The 20,282-nt window shown below is 42.6% G+C and overlaps 1 protein-coding gene across 2 annotated transcripts in view; it reads left to right on the top strand.

The window, feature by feature from the left end:
- Fam149a (family with sequence similarity 149 member A) overlaps positions 1-18,560 on the top strand; it is a 39,284-nt gene extending 20,724 nt beyond the window's left edge. For both annotated transcript variants that reach the window (XM_005362565.3, XM_013352034.2), the window contains exons 2-14: positions 1,294-1,401; positions 1,640-1,778; positions 3,033-3,175; positions 4,332-4,457; positions 5,614-5,784; positions 7,219-7,409; positions 7,753-7,907; positions 10,023-10,135; positions 10,450-10,653; positions 11,100-11,220; positions 12,406-12,534; positions 12,622-12,700; positions 16,010-18,560. In XM_005362565.3, coding sequence (XP_005362622.1) covers positions 1,294-1,401; positions 1,640-1,778; positions 3,033-3,175; positions 4,332-4,457; positions 5,614-5,784; positions 7,219-7,409; positions 7,753-7,907; positions 10,023-10,135; positions 10,450-10,653; positions 11,100-11,220; positions 12,406-12,534; positions 12,622-12,700; positions 16,010-16,083 — 1,753 coding nt within the window. In that variant the 3' untranslated portion in view covers positions 16,084-18,560. The remainder of the gene's footprint in view (positions 1-1,293; positions 1,402-1,639; positions 1,779-3,032; positions 3,176-4,331; positions 4,458-5,613; positions 5,785-7,218; positions 7,410-7,752; positions 7,908-10,022; positions 10,136-10,449; positions 10,654-11,099; positions 11,221-12,405; positions 12,535-12,621; positions 12,701-16,009) is intronic.
- Positions 18,561-20,282: the final 1,722 nt, after the last annotated feature.

Below are 20,282 nucleotides of genomic sequence, written 5' to 3'. Positions count from 1 at the left end.
AGTCACCCACGACACCAAAGTTTTAAAGTTTCTGGATGGCGTGTTAGTTCACATCTAAATTACACTCCTTAAGGCTCCAAATACATCTACTTGACGCAATATTGGTTGATCTTGGAATAGCTAGTTTGTAAGAATTTCTATGACTACCTAAGAGTTGAATCACAATGTGAGTGATTTTAAAGATGATTTAGGAACAGTTGAACAGGGCCAATAAAAAGTGGCTTATTGGTGTAAGAGCTGGACAGTATGACTCAGTGGCAGAGCACCTGCCTCATAGAGAGAGTCTCTGGGTTCAAGTCCAGCAGCACCAGAATAAAGAAAAGTGTAAAACCTTGCACTGTGCTATGTCCTTTTCTCTGTTCCCCTTTGATATCTTTGCCTGAAAATTATTTAACCGTACCTATGAGACATAAGTAGAAGAATGGAAAATAACACAATTCTGTTAATCATTGCTGTACAAAAAAAAAAATCAGTGGCAAGTAGATGACCTTGACTAACCTCTGCAGACAGTGTTCATTTGTACGAGAATCCCCTTTGTGATAGAGGACGATAAGTATGTAGGGAAAGGCAGGGTGTTTTCCATGTATATTAAAAATACAAATGTTAAAAGGTAGGTACCATTTTTAATTAGAAGCAAAGGCAGCTTTTGTTTCTAAAGCACACTGAGTGTTGTCTTTCTCTCAAACTCTGAAAGCTGGAGTCTACTTCCTCCATCTTTAGGTAATATGTGTTTTATTTCTATGGAAATTCATGATTCCTGCTAACAAGCAAAAATGGTTCCCTGCTACCCGTGCAGATGATGTTTTGACGAGGAGAAAACAAATATTCCGGGAGGTTCATTGAGAAGGCCTTTTAATGATTAACACAAACTGTACCAGGTCGGTTTAATAGTTTACCTAGATTTTTAGATGTTCTAATTTTCCATTCAACTTTAACATTTCAGAAGCCTGTAAAACGCAGAATACATACCAGTCAACAACACAGCTCATACTTCACTTGCCAAGCCCTAGGCACTGGAAAAGAACAGTATCAGAAGTACGGCCAACTATTCAGGCAACTTTGTGTTTTCTGACTTCGCTGCCATCAGTTGTTAACTATGTTTTCAGATCACTTAAATATTTATGTAGGTTATTAGCAACTTTGATTCTAAGGGAAAATTAAAATAAGGGGTTCCTAGGCCTCAGCGGCAAGGGGAGAGGGCTCACTCGACCACAGGGGCATTGTAAGTCAATGAAGGGCACATGTCACCATGTTGGCGCCTGGTCCGACTTCTTTGGCTTCCTTTCTTTCCAGAAGGGGGCTATCAGAAGGACTCAGGAAGCACAGCTCCACAAAGAGCAAAGATCCTCTACCCACAAATTTTACCAGAAACGTGCAGAAAGCCATTGACAAATATGCCAGGTAAGAAGCAATCATGTTAAACGCTGCTGGTGTTCCAGGCAAAAACATGCATAATAAATATGGGGGAGGGCGTTGACAGGACGGATTACATTACCAAGTGATTGTTAAACCACGGTGCTGTGGACTTGGCAAATACATTTACGAGAACAGAGAGGAGACGAGCCTAGAGGAGTCAAGCCCGTGCCGAATGTCCGCTCTTCCCAGCTCATGTGTCTGTCATCTGTGCTCCTTCCTGCAGCGAGTCCCCCTCATCCTTTTCATCCAGTGGGAGCCGCACGCCCACGGAGGCCCACAATTCATGGCCCGGCTCTTCCACACAGAGTTCCACCACTGGACTCTCCACAGAGAGGAGCTCAGTTTCTTCCTGGAGAGATGATGTATGTCTTTTTATAATTTCAGTAACCTGTGGGGATGGTTTATGGGGGAATAACCTTCTAGTAGTTTATTTATGTGTGTGTGTGTGTGTGTGTGTGTGTGTATGTGTGTGTGTGTGTGTGTCGGGGGTGGTTCGGTGGATATATACTCAACTGTGATGCCCATTCAGAGGTCAGAGGTCAACTTTGAATATCTTCTTCTATCATTCTCTGCGTTTTTTTCCCCCTTAGACAGGGTCTTTCACCGAACCTGGAATTAGCCCAGGGATCAGCTTCTCTCTACCCTGCCCCTGGCCTGAAATTACAGGTACAGGCTCCCACAGCCAGCTTTCACTTGCGTGCTAAGGATCCAAACCAGGTCCTCACTTTACACGATGAGCTATTTCCCCAGCCCTAAGAATTCCTTTTCTATGTTCAAAAAGAATCTATTTACAGTTATCTCGTCAGTATTAAGTATATCATACATATTACATATATGTACATTTATACTGTTATATGGGAAAGTATCAAGATGTCAAAATATAGAGAAAAATAAATTTTCTGATTAGCTCATAGTCCATTGTCTTAGCTGTTGTTTATTTCTTCCCCTATGCTACAACCCTGCCTGCCATTGTACTTGTGGCTAGAAACTTGAGATAAAGCCTTGACAGCTAAGACAAGTAAGAGAAGGTTTGGGAAAGCAAAGACTATGACATATCTCCATGGTTACAAAGACCCTGACACCCCACACGTACCCTCCACCCAGTCAGATATTTCACTTTTGCCTTCTAACCTGGAATAAGCCATCGACCTTAACTTACTTTGGGTATTTTGTGACTGTGGGATTCTCAGATAGGTGAGTTAGTCAGCTACTGTTCTGGTTTTCCTAAGATTTGCAGAATCCTTAGTCTCCTTTGTTCTTCCCTCAACCCCATCCCTGGGGAGGATGGCTATGTAAAGATGTGTATCTATATCTATGAGGACTCTTAAATGACTCTCATAACTGATAACTTTGTTTAACAGTTAATGAATGAGACTCTTAATATAGGATGTCATTGATCCAAAAAGTAAACACTGGTATACCAGTCTATCTGGCTACAGAGTTCACAATTTTACCTTGATTTACTTCTTCTTATTCAGTGGTCTTCAATTTATAAGTGTCGATTATGAAGCCCATGTTCTATGACTTTTAGTCTGGTATTGGTGTGATGAGATTAAACCCTTAGGGTAATGTGGTCACAAACTAATGGGATATTTGAATATATGCTTCTGTTTCAGGAATTTGACAAAGTCAATGCTCAGAAAGTCCAGCAGCTGTTTTGGGAGGTCGAGGAAATGCTATTTGAAGGGAAAGTGAGCCCCCAGACCCAGAATCTTCTGGCCGAATGCAGCGAGTGGGCAAGGAGATCCCTTCATCTCAGGTACGGAAATGGACACAAACAGCTGCTGGGGTGGGGGTTTGATCAGCACACAATTGATTTCCGTTTATTCAGCCAACATAGTGTGACTGAGCGCGTTTACCCAGTCAGAGTATTTCTCTGGAACACAGTTCTTTCTTGACAAGTCACACCCTTTATAACAGGTCCCACGGAAACCTTGACGTCGGTGGGGTCACATGCCTGTAATTTTTCAGAAGCAAATCCCGGTCATTTTCAGAAAGATGTCATGTCCATGGCAGGTGCAAGAGTCCGAGGAGGGACCCTTTATCTCCCCTTTCACTCTGTGTGAGTGGGAGCCATCTGTCATCACTGAGCCCATGAGCGCAGGGGAGGAGAGGTGGGTGGTCGTAGTGATGCTCCAAAGACCGGGTGATCATTTGCTGCAAAACAGGCTAGACGGTCCAAAGCTCGCTTTCTCTATTTTCTTCACATCAGGGGGACATTTATTATGGTTTTTTTTTATAAACAAGATGGAAAAATGTAGATTTGTTGGAGCAGAAGCATTGCTTTCTTCAACCACCTTTGCTACTCAGGAGGAAATTCGTTTTATGTTCTCGAGCTCTGAGCTGAGGACAATAAAATTAGAATACTAACATGACTTTTCTGATTAGCTTGTCAAGGGAATTTTAAAAAATTGTCTTAGCTAGGTGTGGCGACGCATGCCTATACTCCTGGTGTTTAGGAGGCTGACAGAGGCGTTGTGAGTTGAAAGCCAGCCGGGGATACATATAAGCCATGCGTATAGGTTTATGTCTTTTTATCCACTGGACCTATGCAAATTACCACCTGTAGCAAGTTTCCCTGTGCCCCTCTTTGCCCTTGATGCTCAGGGCAGACACACCTGTGAGGTAAGTATGATTCCAATTTGCACCTGACCAACAAATAAATGAAATAAGTGGCGAAGGAGCTGGGCACCTCTGCTCACAGTCTCTGTCCGGACTCTGAGAGAGCCATCCTGTCCTCTCCAAGCCTGAGCTTTTTCTACGACACCATGGTGGCTCTCTTGGCCTAGTCCACACTCCACCGCATCCCGTGTGTCCTTCGGAAGCAGCGTTGGATCCTGTTTAGAATTCTGAAACATTTTTCCTATGTCTGAGAAAAGAAAATTCGCAGCTTCTTAGCTTTTCTTCCCTTGCAGGCTGTTAGGAAGGCAACTCATTCCGCCCAGTGATGAAGGTTTTCGACACTTCCAGGGGAGCCTGCTGAGTTCTGCTACCCACGAACCCTTGCCTCCTGTTTCTGACCACTTCAGCAGTGTCAGAGAGTAAGTGTGTGTGTGTGTGTGTGTGTGTGTGTGTGTGTGTGTGTGTGTATCTTGCATTCATACATACATATCATATTTGTAGCCAGCATGATAGTGCACACATATGATCTGAGAACTTGAGAGGTACAAGCAGAAGGAAAAAGGAATTTTCAGCTATTTTCCAAACTTGAGGCAAACTTGGGGCAAGCCAGGGATACATGAGACTCTGTCTCAAAAAACTTAACCCCAAAATATTTGTTAACTTTATCGTGGTTCTCCTTCCCATGTTTACCTCATCCACAAGTCTTGTCTTCAACTAATTTGCATGCAGATCTGGAAGAGTTGGGGACAATGTTTTTCATGAGATGCTTCTGATCCTAGATCGATGCTTGCCTTTAGATGTGTTTGTGTGTGCACACATGCAAAACATACATGGAAAAAAACACACAAACACAGGGGAGTTAATGTCAGTGTATGTTTCAAAGACCCTGAAAGGTAGCCTCACACACAATCAAACCCCTTGTTGTGACGGGTTCCAAGCTTCAAAACACCAGAGGTAGAATAAGATTGCATCCTGTTGTCTTTCGGTCACTACCATATTCTGATGACTCCTTTTGATGCCACTGATGCACACGGGAGGCTGTGCTGCAGCATCCCTTTAGAACTGCAAAGAGATGTAGCTACATATAATGGTTTAGGATCTTAAGAGGCCTTTAAATGGTTTTGTCATCTCTGGGGTTAAATGTTTTAGAAGAAAGCTGGATGTGGTGGTAGGTACCCGTAATTCCAGTGCTGGGGAGGTGGAGGCAGGCGAATTCTTAGAGCTCACTGGCCACGCAGCCTATTCTTCTAGGCAAGCTCCAGGCTAATGCCAGAACCCATATCAAGATACACAGTGGATGTATCTTGAACTAAGATCCAAGATTATCCTCTGGCTTCCACATTCAAACACACACATGCACAGACACACATACACCACACACACACACACATCTATTTGCATAGACATGAAAACACATGCACACACAGGTTCAGAAAATGGTTTTGTCAAATGTAATATTTGGTGATGTTTTAGAGATTGTGTATCTTTGAAGATAACTTACAAGTCTATCACTGTCGTGCAAGTGTTATATCCTTTTGTTCTACAAACTCTCATGTGCAATGTTTTTGCTCCTAGGCTGTGTATCTCTGGCTCTCAGATAGTTCTGGAGGCACTCTCAGCCCCTACCCTGACAGATCCTGTTGGCACAGAGCTGACTGACCCCACGTCATACTCGTCCCTGAAAGAAGAGGTGTACCACATGGATGGAAGCATCGAAGAATATTTTGCTTTTGACAGAAAACAGGAGTAAATTGAATTTTATTTGGCATACTTCATAGTATAATATCAATAGTATCAATTCACCATATGCTTTTAATATTTTGTGCATTTTGCTACTTATGAAAGATTCCTATTCTTTTGAAAGACATATCCAAAGGTTTTGGATCCTGGCAGGGCATGGAAATGTTAGAGCAGGGCATTACTTTCTTCCTGACACTGTAGTAAATGGAAAGCCAGGGTTTTGTCTAGCATGCTAGTGGCTGTGGCAGTGGACAAGGCATTGAACCTCATGCCTTGGGACTCAGGCTCTTTACACTTAGCTTGCTGTGGGATAGAGAGGAAGTTCCATTATTGATGCTAAATAAATATTTTCTTTTAAACAACAGTGACATAGCATAAAAATTTGCCTCATGATTGAAAAGCAATACATTAAAAAGTAACTGGTTACTGAAGGAAGTCCTAACAAATATAAGAAGTCACAGTAAGGGTCCTTGCTGACCACCACGGCTGTACAATAGAATCTGATAGGAAAGCCAGAAAATTCATCAAGAGAGAAATTAGATAGATACTCCCGAATTGTCAGTCCATCTCAAGACAAATGGAGATGGGAACACAGAACAGCAAAACCGATGGCCCCCAAGAACAGCAGCTCGAAAAGAGGGTGTCATAATGCTAAATGCTAATGTTTAGAAATAAGGGGCTGGAACTGGTGAGAAGGATCATTGGGTAAAGAGTTCGCTGTGCAAATCTAACGAACTGATTTGATCCTTGGATCCTGTAGTAAAAGGAGAGAGCCTACCCGTGTTAAGCTGCCCTCTGATTTCCACAGAGATGCCATGGAACACATGCCTGGCACACATGCCCACACATTATAGAGTCAGACAGTAAGAAGACATAGCGATAAAGAGAGACCTTCAGTACGCTAATTTCACACAGGAAAAATAGAAGAAGCCAAGCCTCCAGATAGTTAAGAAAATAACAAAGGTCAGAGTAGAAATAAAAAAATCAATTTAAGAGAAAAAGAATAAAATATCAGTGAATTTGTCATTTTTCCCACTCTGTTTTGTCTTTCCCAGTTCTATTTACTTTTAATTGACAAATTAAAATTGTGTATTTTAAAAATAATAACAATGGGATGTTTACAAGGAACATGTCATACAGGATAGATAGTGATAGATATATAGAAATAGGTAGATAGGCAAATAGATAGATAGATAATACATAGATAGGTGGATGGATGGATGGATAGATAGACAGACAGACAGACAGACAGACAGACAGACAGACAGATAGATAGATAGATAGAGAAATAGATAGCTGATAGGTAGATAGATAATAAATAGACAGATAATAGGTAAATAGATAGATGATAGGTAGATAGATGATAGATTAAAAACACGTAGATAATTACTTCATCTTAACCATGGCTATTCTAGTAATTAGAGTGGTTTTCATCCTTAGTGGAGATGAGCATCTGGAACAAAACCCAACCCTCTGTGACAGGAAGTGGCATCGACACGGGCTTCCTCCCATCTCCCCTCATGACTGTATCAGAGATGCAGTGGCAGCAGAAGTGTTCGATCATGTTTGGACCAATGTGGTAGAGATACTGGAGGATCTCATTAGGAAAACCTGGGAATCAGCACTCACAGGTACTTATTTACCGAGTTTGGCGTCCTGGACCATCCCACGCCAGCTCTCACGCCCCACCTTGTGTTTGGGCTGGACCTAAAACATGACTGAAACAAGAAGTGACCATTCTTGCCTTCTACACAGGCAATCTCTGAGCGCGTAAAAGGGACATCATCATTCTGGAGAATCTTCTTTGTTCCACTACATAATCTGTTTTTCTATCGCTGATGCGGTCATCGCAGTAGCTGGTTGTCCCCTGGAGTCTGCCCTCCGCCGCAGGGCTGTTTGATCAATCAGCCTCTGTAGCGTAAACTCGTGGCTACTCGGGACATTCACTCCGTATTGATTTTTCTCTTGACACAGGCGAAAGAAAGCGTCAAGGGAAACCGAAAGCAGTGGAGAATAGAACTCCACATGTGCTTGTGTCTCGTCTCAGCACTGACGTCTCCAGTGTCCCCCCATCCCGAAGCTCTGAAACTCTCCACACGTCCTCGGCCTCCCACTTTAATCCACCCCAGGTACTGACAGCCTGTGTCTCTGCCCCTTCATTGTCATGTCTTTTGCATCTGTGTGAGAGGAGCGCCATTTTCTTCACTGCTCTCTCTCATGAACCTCGCCTCTGCCTGTGTGTGTGTGAGGACACTGGAGAGCTCACATCAGTGTTTGATGGTGCCTTAAACAGGAAAAGCGAATCGCTTAAGACAGCAAAGGCTGCCCCAAAAGGGTAGAAAATAGCTTTTTGGTAAAGTCTTTGTGTATTTGTTAATGAGATTAAAATGTAATATGGTTGTTTCATGGTGTCTAAGAGAACCACAACATATTTTAGTGAACACCCAAGCTTTGTTTGGAGATATGAAATATTTTCTACATTTTAGGAGACTAAAAAAATCAAAAGCAAAATATTTTTCCCTAAATATTTAGCTGTTACAAGTGATCCCCATCGCTTATACTAAAGTAACAAACATATCGATGACTATTCACAGGGTTCATGAATCCTCATTGTTTATGTTACATGTACCCCATTATTTATATTTATACTGTTTATAGTACATGTACCCTACTAGATGTTCTGAGGAAGATAAATGGTTGAAAATGAAACTAGTCACTAACCCACTGAAGCAAAACTACAACCCAGGGTCAGATACCAAACATTCTGTGAGGGACGGGGAAGGGAAGAAGAAAACGAGGAAGGGGAGGGAGGGAGGAAATTAAAGACCTTGAGGAGAGAAGTGTGGGTCTTGATTAGAGATGGAGGGTTGAGTTTTTTGTAGGTGACACCTGAGCAGGGATGTGAAGAGAATGGGTGGGGTTTGGGTTAGGCCAATTCAGACCCGGTAGAGTTGTGTGTCAGTGAAAACCAATGTATCTGAGAGTTTAAATGACAGAACGGGAAACCACAGGGCACTGGAGCAAACTCGGGGGGTTTGGAGTTAAGAGACGTGTGTGAGGTCTTGTTTTGGATGTTAGCTCATCTACACATCAGTCTCCATATGTGCTGAGAGTAAGGGTATACGGTGTAAGAGTTGTTCTCAGGCTCACACGCTAGGAATATGAGAGAGCTCACAGCACAGACTCTGGACACAAGCCCTAAATGCAGTTCTCCATAGTTTCGTCTTTGTTTAGAGATGGAGTAGCAGATGAGGCTAGAGAAGATTGATTTGTTCATGGGGTTTCTTCAGGGCACCAGGAGGTCTGAACATGATGCTTGACTCAGCCCATCTGTGTTGGGGAGCAGAGTAAAAGGATCCTTTGTAGTTTGTGTGCATGAGCTACACTCCCTTACCCCTCCCCTGCCATACACCCATACTCGTATACAAGAAGAAGCGGCACAGTCGCTTGTAAAGTGGCCAAGGGTTTGTGCTTTACACTAGGGTTCAAGTCTGGAGCCTGACAGAACATGAGACCCTTTCTTGCAAAACCTCACTGTCTTCTGTGCAGTCGGAAGATCTAAGCATGAAAGGAGTTCAGCCATTTACTGGTGTATTAAGTAGACCCTTGGTATTGGCTTCTGTTATAATCATATACTGTTTACTTATTCCACCTGATTAAATTGCTTTAAGTCATAAGTTTTACGGGGTCCAGAGGAAAAAAAAATTCATGTCTTTCACAAAGTTGTGTAAGCCTAAATGATGAATAAGATTTGTTAAACTGAGAAAGAAAGAAACAAAAACCAAAACCAAACAAAAAACCAAAGCAACAGCAACAACAACAAAAAGTAGAGGAAAAACACGCGTCTGGCTTGGAGTACACAAACTGAAAACTTTATAAGACCGAACAAAAATGGATTTTGTAGCTTGGGATGAAGCTGTTTCTGCTGTGTTTGCTGTCTAGCATAAGGCCTTTACGATAAACCCTCCTTCACCTTTGCTGTTTGGAAATAACTTTTGAAGTTGCTACTTTCTTGCTACTGCTATTTATCTCTGATACATTCAATATGATATTCCTTGTTTTGTTTCATATGGATATGAATTCTATAAAGATAGCATCTAGAGTTATATTTATTTATAAAATGCTACCACTGTTACGTTTTCCCTCTCACTAGCTAATTGATGCCATTTGCTATCTGTGGATTTCCAACAGGCATCCGTTGACAAAATGGCCGGCAATTGATTAATGCTATATTCTGTTTTCAGTTTTCTCAGCCCCATCGCTTTTCCAGCAACTTCTATAGTGACTTGAGCGGTGTGATGACGATTCAAGCCAAACCGCTTCAGCAGAGACCCACCTATTTTGCGGATAAAACACAGTAAGTATTAAGAAAGAATTACAGAGCATGCAAGGGCAGAAGCAGGTTATTCCAGGATCAGCCACAAAATAATCTCTGTTGTGTATTAGTTTAGAAGAGACGAGGAAAGGGAATCATGTCTTGGGCTCCATCCACTATTGGAATCATGTCTTGGGCTCCATCCACTATTGGATTACCAATCTTGCCCCTCCTGCTCTTTCCTCATTGACAGAGCAATAGAATGTTCATTCTCCAGAGACTGTGTTCTGTTGCTGTGTGTTTCCTGTCTTCAGGAAACTTAGGTGTAAGTCCTTAACTGGACTTTTCTTTCCCAGGAATGAGCAGGACGACAAACTGTCTGGTGGAGGGATCGGTACATCTTCACGTCACCGACTGGGCCGCATCCCAGACTCTCGGGGACCGCAGACTTCTGCCAAGAAAACACCAGTTCACAGGAGACTACCTTCAATTGCTTCAGACCCACAGAGACTGAGAACCCCCACCGTCTATAGTGATGAAATCCTGAGAGGAACCAAACTGTGAGTCTTGTTTCTTTCCTGGTAGAATGGTGGCCACAAGGGCCAGGGGTGCTTGTCAGTCAGGGTAGATGAACTGGTCCGTCTGGTAAAAGGGTCCTCCATCAGATTTCATACCTTATTATATGTTGGATCATGCTGCAGGGTTGTGTGGCTCTCACTTGCATTTGTCATTAACTTGTCAGATCCTCCAGGAGGATCTCTCCTGAACACGGAGAGTCTGCACACTTCCTAGCGTGGCGGTGCACTCAATAGATGCAGCTTGATATTTATTGTGGAGCACGGTCAATGTGAGTGCTGTTGACTGCCCTGGCTTCATATTTGTCTTCCTGAAATGCAGCTTGCAGTCATGAGCACTGTTATTGGAAGCAGCTGCAATCATTAGCACCGATTGTTGCCTTCTCTTCTGCGTCCTCCGGTGTTCACTTGGATGCTGCTGTGTTTTACAGGCAAACTGGCATTGACCACCTGCCCTCCTCAGCAGTTCCAACCTCCCGGAACCGGTTACCCCCGATAGGCTCCGAGGCTGTGGAGCAGAACACAGGAGCTTCCGGATCCCGCCCTATTTCTGTAAGATGAATTCTACTATAATTTCAGCCATTTAGATAGTCTATGGGAAAACAATCTTGGCACTCAGGGAAGTCAGTCCGACTGAATGTGATCTAGTTAGCTGTGTTTAACATGCCTGCATAATCTGCTTCTAGAAACTGAATCACTGAGGAGAGTCTAGGGAAAGTGAGAAGACTGATAAATTATCTTATGAAGGAAGCCTCAGCTTGAACGAAATTAGAAAGTCCAGGCATCAAGGAAAGACCCGAAACAACTCTGACTGGCATAGTGAAGTCATGAGCACAAAGGGCAAGAGGCAGACAGCTCTGCAGTTTAGTGTGGCCAGATAGATCCTGTGATTTCACACAAGTTATTTCAATGGCCCCAAACGTCAGTTCTCACTTCTTTAAGGGAGTAATAGCCATTCCCATATGAAGGAGTCCTTACAAACATTAGATGCGCTCATAAAACTTTAAATGCCTTGCACAAAGTAAGAGCTCGGCAAATTGTAACTGGTGTCCTTTAGGTCTGCTCCCATTTTATAGCTGACCTTTTCCATATCTGTGCAAGGCACAGGCCAAGAGCTCAAGCCCAGCTCTACCACGCAATGACAGGGCTGGGGAAGAAATGCTACTGGCAGTGTGTATAGCCAGGCCTCTCCCAGGCTTACAGAGGCCCCCTCTCTAATCTGACATAAACAACTTGTATCTGCAGGACACACAAGGGCCCCAGGTATAGGAATGTAAAGCTGAGAGAAAGAAGAAAAAAGCTGAGTTCATCTCACACACATCTTAAACAGCACTGGGACCCATTCCCATAAAGCCAGAGCTGTGCAGCTAGACTGTTTAATCCTAGCATAAAGTCATCAATGTAGTCAGGTGTCACATAAACAAGTCTGTGTTTAAAAATGCACTATTACATTTCTAGCACAATTTATCACGTACAGTTTTATGTGGTTAAGGTCTCTGGACCCTATTTGCATCCTATTACACTATGGCTTTATTGAATTTAGCGATATGAATACATACTCCACAGACAGACTCATGTTTAGATGTTTCCACAGCAGACCTTACACTTAGCAATGTGCAAATCAAAATATTCGATAAGCGGGTGATTGAGTACGTGTGCGAATAATGGAGACACTTGTAGGTTTCTTTTTGTCATTATAGGGATTTTGTTTTAAAGAACATATTATCTTCCATTCAGTACAGGGGAAGGCATCCACAAAACCGTGTGTTCAGTGCAATGCCTGAGACCGTCGAACGGTCACCTCTTCGAGAAAGAACCATTGTCCTGGAACAGCTTTCAAGGCCCAGTACCACACACACATTCCGGGTAGGTTTTGTGTTGTCTCTGATTTCAACTTTAAATAAAAACTGAAAATAGGACAGCTCACCCCTTTTTTTCTTTTTCTCCTCACAGTCGGACACACCAAGAAAAGGCTCCCTGACTCCCATGGAATTTGTTGCTCACACTTGGACAGGGCAGAGTATTTTGACAGGTAGGCATCTTTCCCATGTAAAGACAATGGGTGTGGTGACATACTTCTGCCATCTCAGTGATCAAGAGGCTGAGGGAGAGGGTTGGAAAGATGGAGGTCACTCTGGGCTACACAGTGAAGGTGTCAAAGAAAAAAAATGGGGAGGGGAGGGAGAGAGAGAGAACAAACAATAGTGCTATTTAAAAATGTCAGAAAATGGAATCCAAGATTATCTACCTCAATGTCATTGCTTTGACCACGTAGGAAGGACAGCAGGTGCATGTGGTCCATGGTTGGCCTGACCTCAGACAGCATGCCAGGTTATCACCCACCAGCTGCTGAGTGCCAAGTGGCAATGGCACTTATGCTCTTAATTAACCGGGACCTCACTCTCCTAAAACAAAGACTGCCTTTGGAGGGGTTGCAGTCTCTTTTTCCCTTTGTGTTTTCATTGCTGCTAAATTAAACCCTTATTCTGAATCCTCCCTGGAAATCTAAAGTGACAGTGCTTGAAAAAAAATTAACAGAAGCTTACTAAATGTTTTCTACTGTAGGGTTTTACATAAAAGTACTTATTCTGGGCCTAGTGTGCTAGTGGCCGAGGAGGGTTCTAGTGGGGATAGGACCAGTGATGTTTTGATTTTTAAAGTGTTATCCTATTTCTGCCCATGGAGGAAGTATAGCGTGTGATATACAGATCTGTAAGCTCAGGCATGTCTCAACCTCTCTGGGCGAGGTCTCTGTTTATCATGACATGTGGGTAAAATAATTACTGGAAAGTTCATGAAAAGGAAAGAATAGTTGCTGGTTTGCTCGGAATTATAAACCGTTTGTGTTAGGGAAAACTGGAATGTGAAGGAAATTTATTGTTGGAAAAGAAACTTTTAATAAGTTATAATTCTAAAATTAAATTAGGTTAGCATTGTATAACACATTTAATACTGTTTTATATCAGCCTTCCATATGTCACAGGTTTCAGAATTTTTGTTTTAATTAGGGGACAAACCCAGAGTCCTTTATGTATAAGGTAAAAAGGCTATCACTTATCTACACCCTGAAACTTTTTTTTGAGAAAGTCATGCTATATAGCCCAGACTAGCCTTGAATTTTTAATAACCTCCTCTCTCATCCTTCCTAATGCTATAAGCACAGGTACACTGTGACCATAGACCTGTTAGGTCCTTTTTGTTGTTCTGTTGTTTAATAGCTTTTTGACTATTTTCCCTGGTAGTATTAATTGACATCACTAGTGATGATAGCACTTAATCACTTAAGGGCAGCCATGTTTCATGGTGTGTGTGTGTGTGTGTGTGTGTGTGTGTGTGTGTGTATCTGTGTGAGTGTGTATTGTATGAGTGTGTGTGTATATGTGTGAGTGTGTATGTGTATGAGTGTGTATGAGTGTGTGTGTGAGTGTGTGTGCATGCTGTCTGTTATTCTCCTCAATCACCCACCCCTCCATTCATTTTTTAAGCCTTAGCTGGAACTCACTGTAGACCAGGCTGGTCTCAGGCTTGCAGAGCTCTATGAACCTCTGCCTCCCAAGTTCTGGGATTAAAGGTGTGTTTTGCCACACCCAGTTCCATCTTACTTTTTGAGATAAGTCTCTTGCTAAACTTGGAGCTCACCAATCAGCAAGGGTGGCTGACCAGCAAGCCCCAAATGTCCACCTTTCTCTGCTTTCCCAGATCTGGGGTTATAGGCATGTGTCACCAAGTCTGGAATTTTCTGTTTGTGATGGAATCCAAACTCAGGTCCTAATGTTAGCATCTCTCCAGCTCTACGGTTACTGCTTTTAATGTAATTTGGATGGTGGGGGGCAGGGGAGTAGTTCTCCATGTTTAAGATTAAATAATGATGTATCAAGGACATACTCTGTGCCAAAAATAAAGGCTGGTATCGAGCAGGGAGCATAGGTCGAGGGATATGACTCAGTGACAGAGTGTTTGCCTGGCTTGTGGTTTGTGCTTGGTTCCAACACTAGCGGGGAACAGAAAATCAAGGTGGATGACTCAGCGGGTAAAAGTGCTCCTTTCTAGGCAAGCCAGATGATTTGAGTGTGATTCCAGGAATCCATAGTGTAACTCCCAAATTGGCTCCTTACCTCTTTAAGTACACTGCGGTACATGCAAGGACACATACATCTCACACACACACACAGAGAGAGAGAGAGAGAGAGAGAGAGAGAGAGAGAGAGAGAGAGAGAGAGAGAATCTCATTATACAGTCCTGGCTGGCCTGAAACTCACTATGTAGACATGGCTAGCCTTGAACTCATAGAGATTCATCTCTCTCTGCCTCCCAAGTGCCAGAGTTAACCACACTTAACAACAACAACAAAACCCCCAATTTTTGATTGAACATATTTTAGCCTGTGCTTTAAGAACCATTTAGTCTGATGGGAAAGATGGAAAAGGCCACGAGAGAGATGAGCAGGGTTGCCTCTCTCAATAGTCAGGTGGTAAGAGTCACAGGAAGTTTTCGTGGAGATGGCTATCACCTGGGGCCTGAGAAGAGCGTGAAGGCTGACCATGACATTGAGTAGATGCTGCTAGTCCTGGTGGTGAGGATGACCGGACTGAAAGGATCTGCTGAGCTCTCTTGGGAGGTGACCTCTGCACCTAGTCCAGTAGACATGTCTCCTCGGTTGTTAGGTATAGAGAGGTAGAGATGAAGGGAGAACTGGGCTCTGGGTTGGCTTTAAATATGAACACCTAATCTTTCAAACATTAATTAGCATGTTCTCTTATTGATGTTTACTGTAATTATTATCATTGGTGCTTAGAGGTTTTTGGCATTTCCACAGATTCCAAAGGTTCCTTGGGGCCATGTTCGGTTTCTTTTTTTTTTTTTTTTTTTTGGTCTGGCAAGCAGTCATCTGACTTGCTCTGTTTCCAGAACAAAGAGCTCTAGGAGCTACTGTCTTAGCTTTCTGTTTGATCTATGATTGGAAAAGAAAAAGAGATGATTGTCTCCAATAATGGGTGCATTTCTTTCATGGCTGGCTCCATGGTTCAGAGATACCTTCATTCTCATCATCCTGGGCCTTAGACAGACTTCTGCAGAAAAAAGTTCTTATAAATCCCTTAGCTGTGGGAGAATGCATCCCAGGACCTAGGTTTTGTTGCGGGGTTGGGTGGGGAATTCCTTCTCCTTACTCAAGATTCTAGATGATAGTATTTGCATGTGACTACTTTGTAGTTTATGTAAATATGACATTAGATACAATGTTTTTATTGCTCAAAATATGGTCTGCATGGAGCAGACAGATAATCTCAGGAGGCTGAATTTTAATCTTTTAAGGCAAAAGCCTATGTGTCTTGTGTTTCAGGTTCCCAGTATCTACCTAAATCTTACCAGAGGTCAACTCTGACTGCAAGAAAGAGGTTCCCAGTGGCATCATGATAACACTGCTCTGGAATTATGGACTTGCTGGAACATGTGAAGCCTTGGCCATATCGTTTGGAAAAGTCTAGGAACAAGTATTACCTGGTGCAGCTACTCACCTCTCTGATAGCCGGAGATGTAGGGTACCAAGAGAAACACAAGCGAATAAGTAACTTGGTTGTGAACACTTTGCTTTATACAGAGAATACAAGGGGAGCTCCCTAAGCCCTATGGGAAGCTTGCCTGAGGCTCCTTGGGCTCTAGAGCTCTGCTCAGAAGACCCTAGTTTGTCCCCTGATTCTCTTTCTTCATCGCTTAACTTACAGCTAGTCTTCAACACGATGATCATGTGGGTGCGTTCTGTAAGAATATGCCATTGTGTAACATTTTGGTCTCATTCTCTTAATGATGCTGTCAAAAACTAAATAGCAGTCATATTTGAGACTATTTGTCCATTTGAAAAAATATTCTGGTTCTTCTGCTCATCATGCTGACTTTAAAAATAATTACCGCATATGCAGTGTATGAAGTGATGGGTTTCATGATGACAAGATTTCTCGCAACTTTGTTACCACGTGACTAGTTGCGAAGAATTGAGAAATGTCTTGCAAGCCAATTGTGTTAAAACACAATGGTAAGCTAGTTTTCACTGTCAAATTTAGACGGTGCATTTAAAAGTATCCCATATTTAAAGCTGAATATAAGCATAATCAAAATCGTTTGCACATGGTCCTGACATTAACATTTCAACTGGCGTGTTTGACACCTGGGCTGGGGGAATTGGGACAGCAGCATCCTTGCTTCCTTCCAACCTAGGCTTTGCTCTGCCATCACCTCTTCAGCAGAGCCTCCCTGAGCCCTGGCTGAAAGTAGCAGTTGCCCCAACCTCTGCCCATTTCCCTCTTTATTTTTTTTCAGACCGTATGTCCCACCTGATTACTGGCAAGGCCCCTTTCTGGTTCCTAATCCTGGCTCATTTTCATATACACACATTCCAAGTCAGCATACTTTCTCTCCTTTTTAATCAGAAATTTACACTACATCAACATAAATCTCTCTATCTAAAACAAATCTTACATGCATACACATGTATGCATATACCATGCAATCACGATAAATGGTTTCAGCACATTTGCTGTAAGAAGTGGGGACCATTGTCTACTTAGAGATACTTAGAAGCTGGCCCATCTGTGTAGAGCTGGATCTGCTCTTTACAGAGAACGACCAAGCAGAAGTGACTTCGGTTCCCCCTTCACACCCTCCACTTATTTCCTGCAGCCCCCAGGGCAGGAGAGAGAATGAACACGGGTCAGGGTCTGTATTGAGCCTTCCTTTCGGATGGACACTCTGAGCGCCACCTCCTCCGCCCTAGGGAATGTGTCAAATGGTCAGTTTCTCACTGCAAACTGACCAAAGCATTTCAAGAACTATGTGAACCATTTCTCACCGTAAGCTCTGGAGGCTCTGGAGAAAATATCAGTCTTAATGCAACCGTTCTCCACACAGAGGGGTTTCTGGACTGAGGAGTGGCTGGAGTCCTGTCCTCCAGGTGCCTGGCTGGCGGCTCTGTGCTGCATCATTACCGGTAGGGGAACCATTGGCTCTGTTCTCTCAGGGTCATTCAGCCCACTTCCGGTGAATTCCTAGGTGCCCTCCAACTGTTTCTCCCTCAACCCAAGGTTTAAAAAGGGAGTTAGTGAATAGGGCATCTAATCAGATGGTGAGTCTGAGATAAGTTACTGTCTTGGAGCCATGGGAGTGATTGAATAGTGGCCTCGTCATGTTTGCCTTCAGAGGTTTGAAGTTGGAAATGTATTGTTTATGTCAGCAAAGTACTGCAGGACAAAGAGAATCAGGGGCAGATTTTACCTTCCAGGCTCTTCATTAGGAAGCAAAAGCACTGCTAGAGGGTGCCTACACCCAGAGGGCTTACAGATTCTAAAAGAAACCTTCTCCTGGAATTTACTTCATGCCTGTGTTAAAGGTATTTTGTTTGTGGGCGAAATGAAATTTGTAAGTTAGCAAATGATGCTTGTGTGAGGATGGTGCTGTTTAGACTGAAAAGTCAGGGAGTGCTTCTACAATATTCTACTTATGTAAGTGAGTCTTAACTTAGGCTCTCTCTGAAAATATTGAAAATGGGAAATCACTCCTAGAAAAAAAAATTCAAGTGCGGTTTAATGACTCCATGAATTAAAATATCTTTAATTTATCCCAAGCCAAAGAAAGGATGAAAGAATTTAAAAATAATTCAAGGAAATCTACTATTCCATGGAAAATAACTAGATTAATAAAGGATATAAAAGGAAGCAGGGATCTTTATGTTTGTGTTACCCTGTACCAGGATGGATTTTCATTACTAATTGCGAGGTTCACTTTTAACGCCATAAGTCATTCCAGTATATTTTTATTATCATTGCTTTCTTATAACGATGGATGATTGTTCAGTAATTTTAATCAGTTAATTTTTAATAAAATATAAAATGTTAAGAGTTCTCAGAATTTCATTGGATTTCATAAAAACATCCTTACATTCCCAGTTTTATGAGTTCTGTAACTATCTTTGAGGTTTCTAACACACAGACATTTGTTCTCTCTCTCTCTCTCTCTCTCTCTCTCTCTGTCTCTCTCTCTATTTCTCTCTCTCTTTCTCTCTCTCGAGTTAGAGTCTCAAGGAATCCCAGGCCGGCTTCAGATTTTCTATGCAGATGACAGTAGCTCTGAACTCCTGACCCACAGATCTGATCTCCATGGCCAAAGTACTAGAATTAGGAATGTGTGCCACTACACCCAGATTATTTAATTATTTCTAAGCAGACAGTCAATTTTCTTCGGAAATTTCAAAATAGATAGATAGGTAGGCAGTGTGAGAGTGAGCAAGAGCAGGAGAGCAAGCATGAGAGAGAGCATGAGAACGAGAGATTGATTTGTGGAAGTTTCTTTCATAAAAAAATACACCAAAGGAAATTTTGTTTTAGAAAGTGACCCTTCTATGCTGTTGTCAGCAGAAATATATTATTTTTTTTCAAACAGTAAACATTTTGGTTAAATGCTTTTCCTGCTGGGCTGAATAAGACAAAGGTTTTGCTCTCAGAGAATTTAGATTCTAGGGGACAAGATAAGCAAGCAGTAGACAAATTGAATAGGAATGTAGGGCCAGCCAGTGATCAGCGGCACAAAGAAACAAGAGAAGGCGGCCGAGCACACAGGTTCATGTGGTGCAACCATCCAAGGCTGTACTTCTGAGGTCGTACAGTCAAAGGCCCAGAGATGAGAAACATCAACCATGGGGATATACATGTGAAGTCCGGAGTGAGACTTAACACACAGGAAGAACACTGGCAGTACTCAAGGAGCAGCAGAGAGGCAAGGAGAAAATGGAGGAGTCAGGGTAGAGGCTCAGAAGACGGCATCAGGGAGGTGCCAGGGGTCTCAGGAAGATGCCTTTGCAGCATCATGAAGAGTAGTCAGAAATGTCAAATTACTTAGGTTCTGAGGATGAATGTGTCCCTGGCAAGAAATCCTCATGTTTCAAGTTCGAAGGCAGTAGCTAGTCAGAAGGGACGTTGCAGGGCTTTAGATCAATTTTGAAATTGAGCAGGTAAGATTTGATGTGAAGTGTGGTTGCATAAAGGGTCAAAAATGACTCTTGAGCCTTTGCCCTGCCTCTCGGGAATACGATGGAACTAGAAAGAGAGCAAGAAGGTAAGTTTTAGAGCACGTTAGAACACACTGTGCTCTAGAGGATCAGCAGAAGGCTGAAGAGAATGTCAGAGCATTTGGATATCTGGAGAAGCACAAGCTGGAGGTACAAAGTGAGCGCTGTCACCATGTGCACCTGTCCTAGACCCCCACCGAAAATGAAAGCCTGATAAGGAAACCATGGATCTAATTTATCTACCATACCTGCTGGTTCGCGTACTCAAAGCGTTCTCGGGATACTGACATTTAGCCTACTGTTAAGTCATCTCATGTAAGGCCTTATTCAGTCCCTCGTACAAAATACTGAATACCTGGATCCAAAGTGTGCCGGCAATGCAGAAATCCAGAAATGATGGTTGTCTGTTCTTAAGACAACGCAGCTAGCCTGTTACAGTTATCCAAAATTGTACAAGACTTTTCACCAGCCCTGGAAAAGTCAGAACTTAAAATTCAAGTTTTAAGTTTCTACCAAATACGTTTTTTTTTTCTGTTTTGTTTTATTTTTTGTTTTTTTT

Source organism: Microtus ochrogaster, linkage group LG7_11, assembly GCF_000317375.1.
Source record: "Microtus ochrogaster isolate Prairie Vole_2 linkage group LG7_11, MicOch1.0, whole genome shotgun sequence".
Classification (NCBI taxonomy): domain Eukaryota; kingdom Metazoa; phylum Chordata; class Mammalia; order Rodentia; family Cricetidae; genus Microtus; species Microtus ochrogaster.
The sequence above is the reverse complement of the archived record's forward strand: the minus strand, read 5'-3'. Positions and strand labels throughout refer to the sequence as shown.